This window comes from Mya arenaria, chromosome 16 (genome assembly GCF_026914265.1).
Source record: "Mya arenaria isolate MELC-2E11 chromosome 16, ASM2691426v1".
In the NCBI taxonomy this organism is placed as follows: Eukaryota; Metazoa; Mollusca; class Bivalvia; order Myida; family Myidae; genus Mya; species Mya arenaria.
In genome coordinates, this window is record NC_069137.1 from 38,526,084 (window position 1) to 38,546,934 (window position 20,851).

The window sequence follows — 20,851 nt, forward strand, 5'->3', positions numbered from 1 at the left end:
GAAGTCATACCTTGCTAATGAGGTTTCTAGACGCCTTGTGGATTGGGAGAAGACCCTTTAAGCATTTAATTATATAGAAAAGTAACCGGGACGAGGGACTTGACCAAGATTCAACCCAATCTTCATGATTTTAAAAAGCTTGGTAAAGAGCCACGTAATACTACGTTACATCATTTTATAATAGGTTTGTGATTTATTGTTTCAGAGAAGAAGATTTGAAAGATGTAGTTATAGTCTATTTCGAAAACCTGTCACCCCTTGGCAGGGCAGCTTTAGAGCACAGGGCCATACTTTGAACAATCATTGTAAATGACTACAAAATATATGTCAGACTGGAAACAAAATGCTAAGAAAAACGTTTTGAAAAGTGAAAAAAAAAATCGCCGCCTTAAATATTTTTCTTAACATATGTTGCTGTTTTCTTAGTTTTATAAGGAAAATAAGTGTATGCACAAGTGCCATAGTCCAAAACTGGTTGCCGTCTTAAACTTTACAGTGTCATACTGTTTTGCAAGCGTTTATAATTTCTTTCCTGTTCCTTGCCAAGTGTCTGATACTAAACAATTAACGTGCTTTGTATAGTCTTATTTCTAAACTTACTATTGATTAAGTAAAGCGTTATGGGGTGGTTTCAAATTACTATCATTATGTGTCAAATCTTAATCGCATTAAGAAAAGCAATAGCAATTCATATTTTTGCATTTATTTTTATGATCGCTGTATTCTTATGAAGATACTGTTGAATACCCTGAGTGATTTCTGAAATATTATTTTCTGATAACCGAGCTGAATACAAAGACGGTAATGACACTGTATTGAATTGAAATGGGAATGCCATGAAATGGGTTATTCGTCTCAGTTTTGAAACTTTATACTTGGAAGAAAATCAAATTTATTTTGTAATACGGCGCTTTTATTGATATATGGTTTGTCGATTGTTGCACACATGCTTCAATTATATCTAGCAAAAATGTGGTTCTATTTGATATTTTTGTTTTAAAAAGATGGTTTTGTTCTGTGATTTTTTTAACATAGTAGTTAATAACCCTGGTGTATGTTAGCTGAATGTTTGCAGCTCGCAGCATTTCACTCAAACAAAGAATACTTATGAATGTTGACGACGTGCATCATGGACTCAAAGCCTGATGTTCTCGGTTGTGTGGTTTGCGCCGTTGTAAGAGCGCTTGTTTCCTTTCGATGCTTTTAAAACCAGGTTTTAAATTACGCATTGTGTTTATTGTGTTCATTCACTTTAAACAGCATATTATTGGTTTAGACACGCCATGAACGTGACCGCTAGTGCAATGATTCGTCAAGTATACGTCATTGTTTTCTGAATGTTAATTATAGTTCAAAAATATAACCGTTCATCTTTATTCTGTCAAATAGATTTTTGTTTATTTAACATAGTGTACTATTTTTTATATACCGAAATTCGCGCAACTCCGTTATTTGTTTTCCCTTTTCCTATATCACCTGTAAAACTAGGGAAACCATATCCAAAATAAGATAGTATAGATGAAACAGGGGTTAATCACCAAATGTGCAAGCTTTATAAGTTATGTAAAATAATACATTGTATTCCTTCTTTCCTTTTAGTTTTCGATAATATTAACATAGTATACGTGACTCACTGACAGCAAGCGATGTAACAATTGTTGACAATATTGTTATCAGACTGTAAGATTGGTTATATCTGCACTGCTATCAAACAGGTATTGGATATTTCCAACGTAAAGATTGACATATAAAACAATTTGAATATTGATTTCCTTGTGGAAAATATCGAATACTTTAGCTGCTAGATATAATGAATAAGAGATAAAAACGTGCGTTTGAACTTTAATGCAATTGTCAAATGAATGTCCTTTAAATGTAATAGTGAGAGACATGAAAATCAATATGAATTTATATACTCATTTATACCTCACATAGGGTAATAACACAGAGCCATACTTCTGAACAAAACCCTTTATTTATCTGAAGAGAGTACAGTTAATAATGTTTAAGGAAATTTCAAAACGTGAAAAGGAAGGTGCCTACGCAGTAGTGGCGGTTTATTAAATTATATAATGATAGTTTATTGAACTTCTTGATCGCAACCGTGCCAATATGCCAAACTATTGAAAATTATTCTGACAACTGTATTTTATTGATTTCAGGTGACTTCAATGAAAGGGTCAGCGACAGATTAGACTAGGTATATGATAACTATCTACATTGAGTGGACCTACTGTCTGATGGTTATGTCACGCCAAATTACATCGTACCAACATGACGGGAAATCTACGTGACTAAATGATTAGTTCAAGTTCAAAATGGCGTCGCCAGAAAATTAAAGTTGTATTTATGGTTATAATTGTTTCTTGAATTTCAAACATAGCCTATCATATGCCCACCTACCTAGTGTTTATTGGCATATCCATGTTTTCCTTGAACATGGAAGACGTTAACTTGACTTTTAAAATAAATCATCTGTAAGAAGGCTAGATAAAAGTGGAGATTCAGATTAAATATAATCAAGAAACACAGTGAGATAAATGGATATGTGTGTGTGTGATATCCGAGCTCTGTTCGATTGAATCACTTAGTTCCTTAACCTGTCTGGTGTAAAACGCATATACACGGAGAATAGCTTTCACCGGTTTCAACCAACACTACTGAGTATTCTAAACGTCCCAGTTCTTTCCTCTGATGACTAGCTCAAGGCAACGGAGTTGATTGTGTCAATCTGTTACGTCTCTTTGTCCTACAAGGTCGGGGATTCGACCCGGAACCTTCCGAACTCGGAACGAACGCTCCCCTTTCAGATCCGAGAGTGTATTATAATTTCTTTTCGGTTGAACTGTTTCAAATATTTGACAGGCGCCTAAGATTATACATAATTTTATAAGTAAATTTCAAGCCATGTAATGATAAACAACAATTGATATTCCCAAATATCGGTAGAAGAGGAACGTTGAATTTTAGTGTGAATACGGAATATTATAAATGTATCTGCAATCTACTTATATACCAACATTCTCGTGAATCGCTTCAGAACATTCCAAGAAACGACCTGGACAAGCATCCCTTATTGTATGATATAAGGTTAAAGGAAGATTGCTGGATAAATATGCGTCTTTCTACAATTCAATTTTCATTTCAATATCTAAAGTTCATTCAAACAAGCCCCATTTATCGAAAATTATCAGGTTAAGGTGAGGTTAAAGGTATTAATTCAACAAGTATGCAGGGCATATTAATGTTTCCGGTGTATTGCATTCGCATTGCCATCAATATATATATATAGTTTAAGTCTCATTAAGTAATTACTAAAAAATCTCATTTTCAATAGCTTTCAAGCTATAGAGATTTTAAGAGGAGATGACAAACTGTCAGGACAGGATAATGGTTCTTGGGTTCTGCATTTCCTATAACTGCCGTCTATCTACATCAGTTTTCATTTCATTCTCTATAATACTTTCAGACAAGCACAGACTATCGAAAAATATTAGACTAAGGGGAGGTTAAGTAGTATTTACTTGGTTCTTGGGTACCTATAATTGCCGTCTATCTACATCAGTTATTATTTCAATCTCTTAAGTACTTTCAGACAAGCACACATTATCGAAAAATATAAGACTAAGGGGAGGTTAAGTGGTATTTACTTTACAAATATGCAGGGCAGATTAATGTTTCCAATGTATTGCATTTCTTCTCATTGTCATCTATATATAGTTTAGTCTCATTACAATCCCTTCAGTATTTTCTGAAAAATGACCCGGACAAAATCTCATTTTCGATAACTTTTCAAATTAAGGGAGAGTTTCAGAGGAGATGACAAAATTTCAGGGCAGGATAATGGTTCTTGGGTTCTGCATTTCCAATAATTGCCGTCTATCTACATCAGTTATCATTTCAACCTCTTAAGTAGTTTCAGCCAAGCACAAAGTATCTAAATATATCAGGTAAAGGGGAGGTAAAGTGGTAAAATCATTACAAATATGCAGGGCAGATTAATGTTTCCGGTGTATTACATTTCTTCTCATTACCACTTATCCGTATGTCAAGTTTCAGTACAATCCCTTAAGTGTTTCTAAAATATGACCCGGACAAAATCCCATTTTCGATTACTATCAGGTTAAGGTGAGTTTCAGAGGAGATAACAAAATGCAGGGCATGATTATGGTTCTTGTGTATTGCGCTTCCGCTTATCGTCATATACGAACATTTGGTATTTTCCAAGACATGACCTCGACAACAACCAATTTTTGAAAAATATCAGGTAAAGGGAGATACGTAGAACAAAATGTAGGGCAGGATTATGCTTTTTAAGCACTCTAATTGCCATCTCACAAACATGTTAAGTTTCAATCCCTTAATTATTTTTCAGGATATGGGCCGGTCAAGAACCCATTACCATACAATCTCAGGCTAAGGAGGGAACACTTTAGAAATATGCTTTGTGCTATGCACTTCCTATTAATCCGTCAAAATTTCAAGTTTCATATAAATCTCTTTAGTAATTGACAAGCCCGGACATGCACCGATTATAAAAAGATAATACAGGGAAAGTAACTTTTTCTCAAGACAAGGGTGTGGTAACTATATGCCCCTTCCCTTCGATGAGCATAATTAACTGCAATCAAGATTTGGAAAATGACCAAAGGCTTACATCAAATGCTTAAGACTTTATGGTTTTTGTTTGAAGTATTCAGAGCATCGACAAAGAAAAAGAACATATTTTATATTATAATTGATCTTTATGACTTATATTGCAATATTGCATGTCACAAAATCCCGACGACAGTGGTGATATATATCACCCCGTATCAGTCAAAAAGAACGCAATCGACAGAAAAATCGCCTACCGTGATCTTGTTAATTGGCACTGTAATGAAACACCGATGAAGCAATTATCAATCCGACAAATTAACAAAATGTCCATTAATTGGAGAACATTTAATATAACTGCAGAAACTTGGCTGATCATACTTTATTCATCAAATGTTAACTCTTATAACTAGGATCATGTTATCCAATGGAACTAACAAGCGTCTTGTTATTAAAAGGTAACCTTTTCAACTACTACTATCATATTGAAATTCCAGACATAATATAGCCAATAGGAACATCTTTCAAGAATACCATTACCTTTTTATTCCGATGTTGAAAAGTAGAAGGAACAAACTATTGAACCAACATCCTTTTAAATTCATTCTATATACAACGGGGTTACGTCCATGTTCATCAATTATGACAGCAGTTGGTGTGTCGACTTTGGACAAGCATGAGAAATGACAATAGGAGTAAGTTATATCCTAGTTTCCATGGTGTTACCACCACCCAACTGAAAATTAAATGTGTTTTTTTTTATCTTTCATTACTGCTGAATATCGGTGGACGCCTAAACGACTCTGACGGAATGAAACCACCCTATGTATACATGTTGTGGTTATTACATTACTTATATGACAGCTTCCGAAGTTGAAAATTAAGCTAGGTACGAACAACACTGTTTTAAATCTCTGTTAATCTCCCACAATTGGACGGTTGGCTCTACTGTGACCAGGCCTCTTATCAAACCTTTATATGGTAGACCAGTGGAGGTCATGGCAGATCCTCCTTTTGAAGAACTTACTCTGTGTGAGGTTCAGGTCAAAGGCAGTCTCCAGCCAATAAGTAAGTGCAATAAATATATGGACTATAAAGTTGTTTCGTATTATTTGCCTTCGCGCAGATAAATCTGAAATTAGACGAGGCGCTCTATTTTAGTTACAAATTCATACTTAAAGCAGAAACTTAATTTTAATTATAATTCAGTGAACCAAAGCTCTAGCGTTTGTTTGAGTTTAGCGTCAACATATAACAACCATGTAAATAAGGTTAACAATTTTCAAAACATAACAGCTCTTTAATCTCATTCCAAGTAGAGGCCAACGGCTTACGCGGTTAATGCAACTTACACCGACCAATGCCCTGTTCCTGACTGTTACAGATGTTAGTTTATGTCCCAAAAGGCGAACAAAATGGATTTTAACTCGACTAAAACATATACTATACCCCCTTAAAAATCTACAACACTTCAAACATATAAATTAATTAACATACATAAAAATAAAACAATCTGGGAGAGACAGGCTTAATAATGATACGATGAAATTGTATCATATGTTTATATATGTTATGTTATAGTTTTATTATTGAAGGCCATTTCATCAATTTGCATTTACATGTCTAAACAGTTATGTATAAAATTTATCAAAACAAAAAAAATGCCTAAGGTCGGTATTTCATGTGCAAGCTGTCCGTGTACGCTTGTGCTTTTTTAGAGTTTATAAACGTCTGCCTGCGCTTTTTGGCTGCATTATTATTTCACTCCACCGTGTGTCCCACAATCACAGTGGATTAAGACAGCAGTTGCAAACAGCGTGCAAAAGAACAACTTGTCTGAGATTAGTAAAAGCAAAAAGTTCAAAAAGGGGCAGCCAAGGGTGATAATATGCCTTTAGTTTATTGTGAAAAAGAAAATTGAAATAATAAGAAACTTTATCCTGAAAAACTAATGGGGTTACGAGAAAGCAAGTTACACTTAACACTTGAGTCACTAACTTGTTTTTGAATATCAAATGTTTACAGCATAAGAGCATAAGTTAATTATATGGAAAATTATCCGTAAAGAAAGATTTCCAAAACAGAAAAAAAAACTTGGCCTGTCGGTCAAGGTCATAGCCGGTACATCTATATGTATATGGAATGTTTATTTGTGAGTTAGCAACGAAATTGCCAATCTATACCTTTCACATGAATTCCGACTATAGCAGCCATTGATATTAATTAACATGCCAGAAGCGATCTGCAGATGGCGTGTTACATATACGGTACAACAAGATTTTCAAGATCGTTCAAGCTTGACAACGACATAGGAGAAAATGTTTATTGAGTATAAAAGTAATTAATATTCGGATTAACATTGATTTCAATAAAAATAAAAATAACACTTAAACAAATCAATTAATCTCTTAAATGCAATACGTCTTCAAGCGGGCAATTGTACACTTATCATAACCCACTTTCGAAATTGTCAAAGATTTTTTTTTATTTAATTAACTTAAGTTCGATCCGGCAAAATGGTAACCAGTTGTGAAATCAGCCGGTTTATATCTTTTACTATATCAACTCTATCTGCAAAAGGCGACTTGGGCCAGTATACATGGAAGGGTTATCGAGGCAAAAATGCGGATTTATGTCTTCATTGTTGTTTGAATGCTGCTGAGCTGGTTACAGTTTGTAGAGTCAACACGTACTTTAACCCTTCTACATGTAAACTAGTACGCGATGTACCTTATCAGATATTAATTATGCATTACTGTATTTTGTACTATTCATTGTTATGAATTGCATGATTATCAACCACATTATATAAATATTGAACAGATCAAACTATTATACACATATATTATGTAATATCATTGTGTATGTTTTATCAATGGTAAATACGTTTTGCTCTTCATAATTGGAGGAAATAAATAAATATATATGAGTCGGATCCCGATAATGACATCAATCGTGCAATTCATTACTTGTATTTACACCAATAGTTCATTTAAAACATTCAAAGAAAAATGTTGAAAACGTTCTTTATAAACATCCTTCGGACATTTTCATCTTAAAGCTCCAATCGCCATAGCAAACGCGGGCATCGCAATATCAGTAGTCAGAGCAGAAGAGATCTCAGGGTTTGAAACTGCGGTGGCTGCCGATGCGGATTGCAGAAATGCCAGGATCGCGCCTCCATATTGCCAGAGCAACAGCACTGCGATACAAACGCCAGTGAAGAGGAGCGGTTGCAAGTTCACAGTTAAAAGTGGCACTCTTATTCAAAATCAATATAAACACATATCACAAACAATATAACATACATAATATATAACAAACATCAATTTTGACCTTAAAGTACTTACTAAATAATGCATTCATGAAAAATATTAATTATTGATAAGAAGATTGTAACCGTGTATTTAATAGAAGAAAGCGCAAAAAATATTAAATGATTGGTGAAGGCTAAAAGATTTACTATGGTCTGCTGTCGTCCATAAGGTAGAAATAATGTGTTTTATGTGCATTTTTTTTTCAAATTCAACCCGGTATCCTTCATAAGAACCATTGTTTTTTTTTTTATATTTATTCATCCTTTTAGGAATATTTAAACACAATTACTAATTCTGTTAATTGTTATTGTCAATTATGATTTAGGAGTAATCGTGCAATATTTAATACTTAAGATCTTATGCATTGGCAGGATATTCAAATCCGCCAGATAATAAGACAACGAAACATCTGTATTTGTCTTTTTTGATTTTTTTCTATACATACTATCGGAATGGGACACACTTAACGAATAGAAACATTGAAAGATACCTATAAGGTGGAATTTAACATTCGGAACACCTGGGCCATTTTGCATCGAAAACAACCTCGGATGTATGTCGGTACATCAGAAGAAGTAGTTCGTAAGAGTTTAAATTACTGTGATTGTTAATTCTAATGTTTTAACATGTAATTTTTATTTCTAAGTTTAAACTAATCCCCAGTAAAGTGTATTATTGAATAAATTATTAAGATTTTCAAGGATGATGTCATTAAGTTTAACTGCTCTATTGAACTTTCTCATACTAAGCGATCTACTTGCAGCGCAGTTAAATTGTAAAGATTTCTGACATTGTAAACCGTCCATATACATCCGAGGTTGTTTAAGATGGAAAATGGCCGAGGGTGTTCCAAATGTGAATTGTAGTGCGTGTGGACATTTTATATCTATATATTTCTATTGGCAGACTAATTAATCTTGACTTCTCCCTCTCATCTGACCTTATTTACGCACGATATAGGTTGATGTAAATACATATTGCATAACTCATTTGACTACCAAAACATATGATTTGTATACATATATAAACAGGAGTGCATTTACTCGAAAGCAACACATGTACAATCTGTCAGTGAAGGCCGCCGATGAAATAGAGAGAACAACCGATCAGGTGACATGTAGTTTAATCTTCACTTGATTCAAATTTTATTATTTCTAATGGTAACAACATTTGTCCCAAGATCAAAATCGGAACATTTCTATATAATTCTCACTCTTTACATAATTAAATTTACTTTTATATGTTTTATACGATAAAATCTTTTAACGAGCATACCTACTAATTGCTTTCTCGCCGCAACCTAAGTCGCGTAAAACAAGTCTGTTTAATTTTTGAGACCTAACAGGAAACAGTTTTGTTCGGACAAGCGTAAATACATTCACATTATTAATGCTGCTAAAGCAATGCATTTTCTGTCCGATTAAAAATATTAGATATGTTGCATTATCTCCTAATTGCATTATTTCCCAAAAACCAAACTTGCATACTTTTTGCGAAATTAAGGATATTTTTTCCAAACGGGCGGATTGGCGAAAACCTGACATCCACGGTCAGAAGAGTGCCAAACAAATTCGAATGATGGTACAAAAACAAAATGATTCAAAAGTTTTACTATGAAATACTATCTTCAAACAAATTCGAATGATGGAACAAAAACAAAATGATTCAACAGTTTAACTATGAAAGACTATCCAAAGAGCAATCCTATCTACTGTTGGTAGAACAGTAAAAGTAAAACAAAACTCACCCGATCATAAGCAAAGCGGGATATAACTTCCATCGGAATGGCCAGCGTATGGACCGCCAGATTGCCGAGCCCCAGTACGTTGACACCGATTTCCAACAGCAGTCTACATAGCTCTGTTAGCACTGGCATACACATCCTCATTAGAGTGTTTACCTCGTCCAAGCGACATTGAAAAAAATTGTCGATTTCGGAACGGTTCGCAAGGTAAAACCTCACTAAGGCTGAAACAAATTGGTATAACACATAATGTTACTACATTTAATGTATATTTGTTGTGATCGTTCAAATTTAAGGAGTAACAAAGCGGTAATGAAACAAATAAAGAACAAACAAACATTAATATTACTAAAAAAATGACCAGCACCCTAACGGTTTTGAAGTCGGTTGGTCAAAGGTCAAGGTCGTAAAGACTTTGAGTTGATAATCGATTTAGTTCAATAACTGAAGAATTCCTTTATCCAGGTTCCTCAAATTTGATATGCTGCTGAACTGCATCTGCTTCCTTTTAGTCATGTTTTAAGAACCTTCGCGGGCGTCTTCGACGCTTTGCAACAAAATTAGTCTTGTAATTCATTATTGAACGTAAATACTAGCTTACAATGATATCATGCCACCTGACTGGTTTAGAATCAACAGTTTCAGGATGAACCAGACTAAGCCAAAGCAATAAAATATATATATTTAACGTGAATGTTGTATTTTCTTACGTCTGTTGCACTTTTTACTTATATGTGCTATTGTCTTTAAATGTGTACTTATTTCCCCATATACATCGTCTCGAATTAAGTAGTACTAAATTTAATGTCGTCTGATGTTATTGTCGGTGTGGTTTTATGTGTATTTTGTCTGGGTTTATTCATGATTTTAAAATGACGGAGATCTTGATATCGGCGGCTTTCTTTGAGTATTTGTAACAATTAATTGGAAAATGGTTTAACTCGAGTAACCGCGTAAAATGTGTATAGAAGAAGACTGATTCATGTTAAATCAAAGAACTGATGGCATTTTAACCTGATTCACATATTGAGCATAGGTTAGCAATGAAACAGATGTCTATTGAAGTTATTTGTACTCTTGATCCTTTGTATTCAACTATCACGCCTCCAGCATGAATGAAGCAACATCATTGGTACAGGACTGGTCACGCGGTTTTCCATATTGGGTTACTAAATTACATGTTTATCGTACCAAAATGGCGTCTATTTTCAGATTCTGATAAATAAATGGAACATTTGCCATTAATTGATCAGACTATATGGGTTGTTACGTGATATATACGTTACGGACTTAGTATGTGACCCGATATATGATATACGGGGTGTAGGAAACCATACTATAAGGTTGCCCCGTATATTCCATATTTGGTCACCTTCTAACCACGTTACTTTTATAATCATTGATAATAATGAAATATTAACATTTTATATCAACTCCGAAAATAGTTCATGTAAAAATTGGCTATTTTGGCACTTTTAATACTTTCGATGACATATATATTCCTCGTACTTTTATATGACTATAGCTACCTGTTTATTGGCATAAAATCTAAACCATAACTGGATTTGTATGACATGCGGTCGACTGAACATTATGTTGCATGACCAATATTGCTCACCTTACTGTGGACATGCTCATCATTTCATGATGTTTTGCATGTTTAGATTTCTTAAAAAGTGAAAATAAACAGCTTCCTTTCATGCTCTTAGATGAAATATGGAGTTTTATTAGTGAAATAACAACATTGATTTTTTCTTCAAGATAAGGAGGGATAATATCAACTTTACTAACAACTTTTAAAATCCATTGTAGTTACTTCCCCTTCATCAGAACAAAAAACACTTGAAATGTTCATGAAATATAGTACCACACAATTGTATGTACAATGCGCAAATTATATAAATGCCTAGCCAACCAAATCCTTCACCAGGCGGGCTCACATGATAAGTATAATATATGTTATATTGTTGTTGTTGTTGTTTCTTTAAAATTGAATGCATTATCTTGTTTGACCCATTTGACTGAAATGATCAAAACAAAAAAATGCATATGGTTTAGGTACAGATAGAATATATATGGTGTGTTTTTGCGCTTTTAACCGGGCAATTTGTGGCCACGCATTAAAGTAGAACTGAACTGATATTTGACATTTAATTATTACATAACGATATAAAAGATTGATAATTTTCAAGTTTGATACGATATGTTATTCAGTTCAAATCATTTTCATAAGCTGGCAATTTTGTTACAAACTACCCCCTGTTCCGCATTTTCCGAAAAACTCAACTGACTTGCGTCCCTTGGCGTTGCTATACATGCGTAGTTGCTTCCCTTGGTACTGCCTCTCGGTTTTGATAGAGAATGAAGATGAAACGGGAGCCAGTCAATCGACATATCAACTTCCGCGTCCGCGAAAATTCAGTAAAGAACATGGACTTTCCGAGGTTTCCAGTCCACTTACATGGTTTATCACCAAAATAACGAGTAAAACATATGGATTTTGCTTAATCTTCCGAAGTAGACGCTTTTAATTTGAAAGTTAACAGAAGAAATGGAACGAATCAATATGTTCAACCAAGTCAAACACAGAAAGTTTGAAACAGTTTCAAACTGACGATAAATCCTGTGTTCCTGAACTGGCTTAAGTCTGAATCTGTGGATAATTTAGTGTACCAGTATCAGTATAATATGCAGGGGCGGTTATACAATTGGGGATCGGTGTGTTAGCCCAAATAGGCAACAGCTTTGCCTCTGTCCAATCCAGACAAGATGTGATGTTGAAAGATTTAGGCACTTAAATTCTCATGAAAAACTTGGCATAACAGTAGTGACACGCAAAACGATGGCAATGCCAAGCTGATTTAGTAGCAGTCATTTGACTGACAAAAGGAATGTCGTGCTATGTTACAACAAAAGTGGCTTTTAGTTTTAAAACCTAGGTATTTATCGATGGAGTACTATCAAAGTTTGTATTTAAAGAAAGGCCGTCTCTAACCGTCGGCTTGACTAAAGAGTAACTTCCCTTTTATGTAAATTAGCCATGGAATAGATTATTTGCTAAGCAAAAGTTCTCAAATGTCAACCAAATTTTACATCAAGGTTAGCTAGATAAAACCTGCACAAAATGTTAAATCATTTAGCAGAAACTTCAAATGTATGCATCTATTTTTAACATTAATTTTGCAAAACTATCTATTGTGAAATTTGCAAAGAAGCGCATATGTTGTTCATTCTGAAGGTGAGAGAACTTCATCATGGTTCATGCTGGCTTTGACCAAATACATGTATTCTCTACATAGGAAATTGGTGAAATTACTACAAACATCTGAACATGATTAGTATGCCATGAATGTACTATGCACTGGCAGTTCCAAACCAGTGCATTTGTAGTCTATGGGATGCTTAGTCACAATCTGCCATTCACGGAATCTGACAGAGTTATACAAATTAACTAGATAAATTAAGGTAAGTGTGATACGATTTCAAAGAATGAAGTCATGTGGAAAGATTAAGGACAAACTTGCAACTCTAGAGTCTAAACAACAAAGTGGTCAAGACATGTTAAAGCTGCACTCTCACACATATAGCATTTTTACAACTTTTTTATTCTTTGTCTTGGAAAGAGCAAATTTTTGCGTAGGTTATAATCAGCAAATATACGATAAAAGATTGCTGACAAAAGATCAGATCAGAGAACTTCATATTTCCATTCGAAAATTCATGTTAAATGGTTACTAACGGTTTAAGAAAAATGCATAAAACATCAATTTTTGAACTTAAATATAAAAATCGGAGATCATTATTTTTTGTCAGCAGCCAGTCATATAACTAGTTTCAGTGCATTTTTCGCAAAAATTGGCTCGTTTCAAGAAAAAAATAAGAATTTGTCAAAACGTTCAATCTGTGAGAGTGCAGTTTTAATTTTATGATATATATGATGATAAATCACATTGATTAATGCTTTAAGCGCAGATCTAGATAATGTCTTGAAAAAACATTATTCACAATACTGATTTTCCATATGAGTATTCCATGTATTCATGAGCATTTTATGATGTTGACTTATTTAAGTTGATTCATCTTCATGATATCCAATCTAAATTATACACAAGAAACAATATAACTGATACTTGTTTTTATACTTATATTAAATGTTGAAAAAGATACTGATATAAAAATATGGCATGTAATTGATTTTCAATACTCTAATATGTTTGAAATTTGATTCAGTGTTTAACCTTACAGTATTTTTTAAATCCTATAAAATTACAGTTTAAGGACAAAAAGCAGTAAAATAAAAGTAAACATCAAATGCTGAATACAGAATATTTCACCAATAAAATAATAAACAAAGCAACAGTAGGTCATAACATGTACATAAAGAACGAATCTCCACCAACACAAAATTTGACATACAGCATACAGATTTAATGTCCTTAAACTTTGATTTTAATTTAGTTCTTCTGAATGACAGTGACAACATTCATGAAAATGGTCATGAAACATTACTATTATTAATTATTTAAAAAGTGTAAACTTATGTTTCTATGAGCACAAGTTAAACAGTATCTTAATACCATGTATTTTATACATGTAGTATTATTAAAAATCATACACAAGTTTTATCAAATTAATTCTCTATTTTATGTATGAATTTTTATTCATTACAACAAAAAAATGCATTTCAACAAGCACTTTTATTTTTTAAATTTTCAGGAAAGATTTTTCATTGTTTTCAATGATCAGGACAATGAAGAAATTGACAAACTTAATAATAATTAATTGCAACAGAAATTAAAGTGTAAACCTCTTTTCAATAAAAAAGATAAATGTCATTATTTGGGAGTGACAGAATACAGCCATTGTCCAATTTCACTCTTTGTACTCAATGCATTTATAGCAGCTGATTGCTTGTTGTTCACAAAATGACTTGTATACTTGTAAATATGGTAAACATATATATTTTCAAGTGGGGTTTAATTAAAACAAAAATTTAGAATGATAAGAAGTTTGTCTTAAAGCATTAATATTTTAAGTTTTCTGATTTGTCACAATTTGATAGAGAATTTCACAAGCAGATCCAGTGGGATGGGGACACCCCCCCCCCATATCTAAGATCAGTTTTGTTTCAATATAGTAGAAAAAGAGTAATAAAATAATATCCCCAAAATGCACCATTTCGATCAAGAAATTGTGAAAATTTCAAAAACCACTGCCAATGCTTTTAACTAAATACATTTGAGTTCTGATGGAGGGCTGCAAATTAAATGTTTTTGCCCCTAAATTATGCCTCCCAGTATCAAATACTGAATCTGCCCTTGAATTTCCCATTGTAAATCAAGCCTGTATTAAAAATTGCACAATTGAAGGATCAACAGCCTTTTAGCTAGGATCAACAGCCTTTTGATGACTGTAAATAGTACAAATTTCTATTAAAATCACTGAACCTTATTTTCACCCAGAATTATGAACTGAACTTTCCACAAACTCTTAAGTTGTTGATTTATGATTTTTTTCAGTCTTTCTTGTTTTTATTTGTTTTATTATTTTTATAGATCACTCCCTTTTAAGCGGTTCCTAAAAGTGTTAAATCATGTGATTATGGGGGCTAAAGGCCCATAACTCTAGCTCAATGATTTGTTTACAGATTTATTTTACAACATACTTTCAATAAATAGGCAAAATAAGTGAGTATCACTTAAATGAAAACCAACCATTGTTGTATTTAAAATGTGAATGACGGTCTTTTTGGCCAATATAAATTAATTGCTTTTCAACCATTTTTTAAATGGGGGTATTTTGTTGTTCATTAGATGAATGTTCATGCTCTTTCTTAATGCATAAGGGGCCATAAACATGAGTTTCTTGACGAACCACAATCAAGATCATAACATTTCTCCTTTTTTATAAGTCAATGTTTTACATTGAAGAATAAACTCAGTTCCTAGACAGTTCTGGACCGATATGCAAATACATACCGGTACACTAGATCAACATTTTTATTTGAGTCAATATTTGAAAGTGGCGGCAAAAAAAAGGATGTCGGGGTATGAAAATCCAGCAATGAATTGACAGTTGCCTTATTGTTGTAGTGTGCATTGTATTTGGGGAAGCAGCAGCTTGGTTAGTTAAGTTAATAAGAATTCCATCCTAACTTTTGAGTGTTCTTTGGCTAGAGTCCAACACCGGACACACTGTTCATCCAAGGTTAACTTTTATGTTAAATGCAAGGGTGTCTTGATAAGTCTTTAGATAAAAGGGAGAGGGGTGAAGTTTGTGGGTAATCCTATACGAACATGGGGCATCAGTTAGTGTTTTAGTGATCATAGGTTTGAGCCCATCATTGGGCCTACTTTTCCTCACAGATTTACTGTTAACTGTTATTGTGGAGGTCATTCTTTGATAAAATACAAGTAATTATCAAATCACTCACCTTTATCACTCACAATTTTATCTTCCTAAGTAGAGTGCAACACAGCATTCCATTAAAAATGCTGACTTAAAACAGCCAAATGTAAAGCAATATTATGGAATGCTGGTTGTTCCAATTTCCTTGTATCAAAAAATCTCCAATGTGTATAACTTCAAAACTTGTCCAAGTCCTCGCAAGTATTACGATTGAATGGCACTGCAATTATTGTTTGGTTAATCAATCCATTTCAACCAGCTGCCCCAACATACGAGCACGGTCGTAAAATTTTAAGATCGTCTGCATTTCATTATCGCTACCATATTTTGTGCCACTGACTTGTCAGTCATTGACGGTTTCTGAAAGTGTTGCCATGGCCTCCATTTTAAATGGCTTATTTTAATCCAAGGGAAGTAACACGTTTATATTTATCGCAAGGATACAGACTTAATTCATATAAAACACTTCGTATCGCTTTTCAAACCGACTACGTAGATTTTGTAGATTTAATTCTTATATCAATATGCAGGCGATATCAGAAACCGAGAAATATCTAACATTTTCCGGGAAATTAAAGCAATGCATTGTGGTAAATGGTGCAATGCATTGTGGTACTCGCTGGGCATGCGCACTTAAAACAAAGGGAGACAACACAGTGTCCACTCATTTCAAGGGCATTAATTCATCTAGCAACCATAGAATGGGCAGAACAGAGGCCGGATTCCGTGGTAACGGTAGACCGTAGAAGCAAAATTTACGCTTTGTATATTAAACTTGAGCGCGTTTAGTAGAAACAATGAATAAAATGAAGAACTAGAAATTACAGTTCAGTTCACCTTTAATTAATTAAAATAAAATACAATATTTATTAAGGCTTTTATTTTTGATACGTTCCTTAATCATATGTGTTGATATATTTATCGTAAAAGTCAAATTAATGAGTTCAACATTACAATTCATTAAAATTAAAGTTTTTTAATCAACCTTTATACTGGACCTTTAAGCACGCAAATGTTATAGTTTTTTAATAAATACTTTACAATTTATCGACCTGATAAGTGGATAGTGAGCGAAACTGAAATGTTTTATTATTGAATACAATATTAAACTCTATTAAAGTTCAGGCTTCTAACTGTCCTGCTGAAAATATATATCCATCACAATTACAAAGCTTGTGGTTCGTATCTTAGAGTTTCCCGCTCGCTTTTATCAAAACATGTTTTGGGTTCGCATTTGTTAAAGCGTGTTTTATTATTCTGTATCAGATATAATGCATACTAATTATGTGTTCCTATACATGAAGTTTCCACAGCGAGCAGACGTTTCCAGTACAAAATAGTTTATAGCTGGTAGTATATATAGGACTTTAGCTCTAAGTTAATTTATAAACATGGACACAAATATCATTATATTTATTATATATGCAAACATTACATTATATAATAACTAATTACGTCGAGTAAGACATATTAGAAGTGAAATTAAAACGTTTTAGGAACTAGGAAGTAATCGACCCTTTTATATAAAAAGCTGTTTCTCTTACGGAAAATATACTCACTCACATACGATAAAATTGTTTATTTTAAAACTAATTGGCTTAACATTTCTATTGGATTAGACATGGGCGCGTGATAAGTGTTTTATATACATTTTGACCCTACGCTGGGCAGCGCTCCATCATTGCCAAAACTCCTTCTTTAATGATTGTGAGCTTATACCTTGACGCGGTTACAAACTGAATGGAAAAATCTACAGCATACATTAGCAATACTGTAATCAGAAAAAGATAGAAGCATGTCGTCATGGAATCAATCCCATTCAACGTCACCTGAGGAAGAACAACAAGAAAACGGTCCTTGAAAAGGATAAGCACTTCATTGACGAAATCTTGACCAGGATTCAGCAATCATTCGGTTAAAGGACATCCATGGTGGCTACAATTTAAACAAAAAACACTGGGGGTCTCAAATATAACTTGAAAATACCTGACTGTTGCAAACAAAATTGATACTTTAATTTACTGAGCCCGACAGATCAATATCGGTAATGCATTTGATCGATGAAAATGAATGAAAAACACTGCTGAAAATGACAGCGAGTTAGCTCAAACGCTTATTTAAGGCTTGTGTAATGGTACGCTGTAGGCGGCGGATTTATGTAACGGTCCGCTGTAGGCGGCGGATGTGCGTTCATAATATAACGTTATAAACGGAAGTACGTCCATAACGGATGTAAACTGGGTTGTTATTATCCAAATTAGCAAAGCCCGGGCTCTGTGTGAATAGAGAATTTAGTGTATATAAAGACTAGTGGACTTCTTCAGGGTCGAGCATGCTTTTCCCTGAAAGGATCTGATAGTGTTTCATTGGCTCGCACGTTACACTTGGATTAAGCCTTTTATTAGCGCCCACACCCACCCCCAAAACTGTTTACGGAACACATCCTCTGTTTATTGAACTTTATCTACTTGCATTGACTCCTCTTATCAGATCTCAGGTCTGAGTATCCTGCCGTGCAGTTTGGGATGTTTTAATTTAGAAATGGACCTTAAATGGCCCTCAGCCAATAAACGAATACACAGGAAATTGGCTCCTACAGTGACACCAGTGCAATTAGCAGGAGATGCACAGCAGGGGATTATCATGCCAAACAGTCTGGTGAGTGAGTGAAACGACTGACTTTGCAAGGTGTTCGGAAAAAACACTCCCCGCTATTTTAAAACATGGAAATCATACCGCGCTTTTTTAAATATGAAAACCTCTCCGCGCTATTTTAAAACTGGAAAACCACTCCGCGCTATTTTAAAACTGGAAAACCACTACGCGCTATTTTAAAACATGGAAATCATACCGAACTATTTTAAAACGGGAAAACCATTTCGCGCTATTTTTATATGGGAAAAACCAGCTGAGACCGTGTGAGGGCCGACAGTGATTGTTGCGTTTTTTTTATTCAAATCGTATTTAATGATGTTTTATCGTCCATATTCTTGCTCGTATTGACTGTATTGACTGTTAAATGTTTGTTTAACTGTCATACATATGTACTGTATTTGCCAAGTTTGGGACCATCTGGTGTCCAGTCCCATTTAAAATAAGAATAATAGCTGTTAATGTAATTTATTTTATGTCAGGAATTTATGTTGACAAACTTATATTGTTAAAAAGAAACACCTGGCAACCTAATACTTTCACAAGCATGCATGTATGTAAACCCAAATTTAACGCATATACCTACATTTTCTGTTCCAGAATTACAAGTAGCATAGTTATGTTATAGTTATGTCATAGAAGAAGAAGAAAAGAACGTTTATAAATCATCATCATCATCATCATCATCATCATCATCATCATCATCATCATCATCATACTACTACAACTACTATTACTACTTCTACTACTATAATAAATATAATAATAATAATAATAACAAAATTAATACTAACACTACTACTACTACTACTACTACTACTACTACTACTACTACTACTACTACTACTACTACTTCTTATAATAATAATAATAATAATAATAATAATAATAATAATAATAATAATAATAATTATGATGATGATGATGATGATGATGGTGATGATGATGATGTTATATTAAAAATTAAAATACTAATAATAAAAAATAATAATAATACTTAATAATAATAATAATAATAATAATAATAATAATAATAATAATAACAATAATAATAACAATAATAACAATAATAATAATAATAATAACAATAATAATAATAATAATAATAATAATAGTAACAATAATAATAATAATAATAATAATAATAATAATAATAATAATAACAATAATAACAATAATAATAATAATAATAATAACCATAATAACAATAATAATAACAATAATAACAATAATAACAATAATAATAATAATAATAATAATAATAATAATAATAATAATAATAACAATAATAACAACAATAATAATAATAATAATAATAATAATCATAATAATAATAATAACAATAATAATAATAATAATAATAATAATAATAATAATAATAATAATAATAATAACAATAATAACAACAATAATAACAATAATAACAATAATAATAATAATAATAATAATAATAATAATAATATAATAATAACAATAATAACAACAATAATAATAATAATAATAATAATAATAATAACAATAATAACAATAATAACAATAATAATAATAATAATAATAATAAAAGTAAAACTAAAAGAAGCATATTAATAGAATAAATAAAATACCTTCGGAAATCATCTTTAGCGCTGCAAATCCTAGAATAAGTGATCAATGCCGTTTCGATTCTTTACTTTTATTTTTAGAAATTGGGTTTTACATAATTTAAGTGGGAAACCCATATTACGTTTTTTCCTGATTTGTGAATCATAGTGGATTTTTTTGTAAGGCCAAAAGGGAAAGAAAAGTAGTTGGTTAATCATTTCTTAAATGCAAATTTAATACACAATTTGCTTATTGTTTTCCTAACATTTTACTTCGCTTTGGTCGCTTAAAAGAATTCGCTCATGTTTTGCAACTTTTTTGTGTGACGGAAAAACAGGTGTGGCAACTCATTACGAGTTTAAAACGGTCGGTTGAAATACATCAATAAATGTTGATATACATGTCGTTTGCTCAAATATTTTATTTGAAGTCCACGATTTTGAATAGCATTATATACGCTTTAAAAAGCTTGAAGGTTAAGCTAGCCATATGTTTGCGTATGGGTCCTTGTGGGCGTGTGATTTTGATGCGAGTTTTTATATTTGCCTTTACT

General features: G+C 32.8%; 1 protein-coding gene across 3 annotated transcripts in view; it reads right to left on the reverse strand.

The window, feature by feature from the left end:
* Positions 1-20,370, reverse strand: part of LOC128221108 (uncharacterized) — a 25,915-nt gene extending 5,545 nt beyond the window's left edge. Inside the window, exons 1-3 of one of the 3 annotated variants that reach the window (XM_052929559.1) lie at positions 20,322-20,364; positions 9,661-9,881; positions 6,703-7,798 (exon numbers count right to left, since the gene is read on the reverse strand). In XM_052929559.1, the coding sequence (XP_052785519.1) occupies positions 7,700-7,798; positions 9,661-9,881; positions 20,322-20,334 (333 nt within the window). In that variant the 5' untranslated portion in view covers positions 20,335-20,364 and the 3' untranslated portion in view covers positions 6,703-7,699. Of the gene's footprint in view, positions 1-6,702; positions 7,858-9,660; positions 9,882-20,321 lie in introns of those variants that run through there. The other 2 variants (XM_052929558.1, XR_008258890.1) reach the window with 2 other exon arrangements.
* Positions 20,371-20,851: the final 481 nt, after the last annotated feature.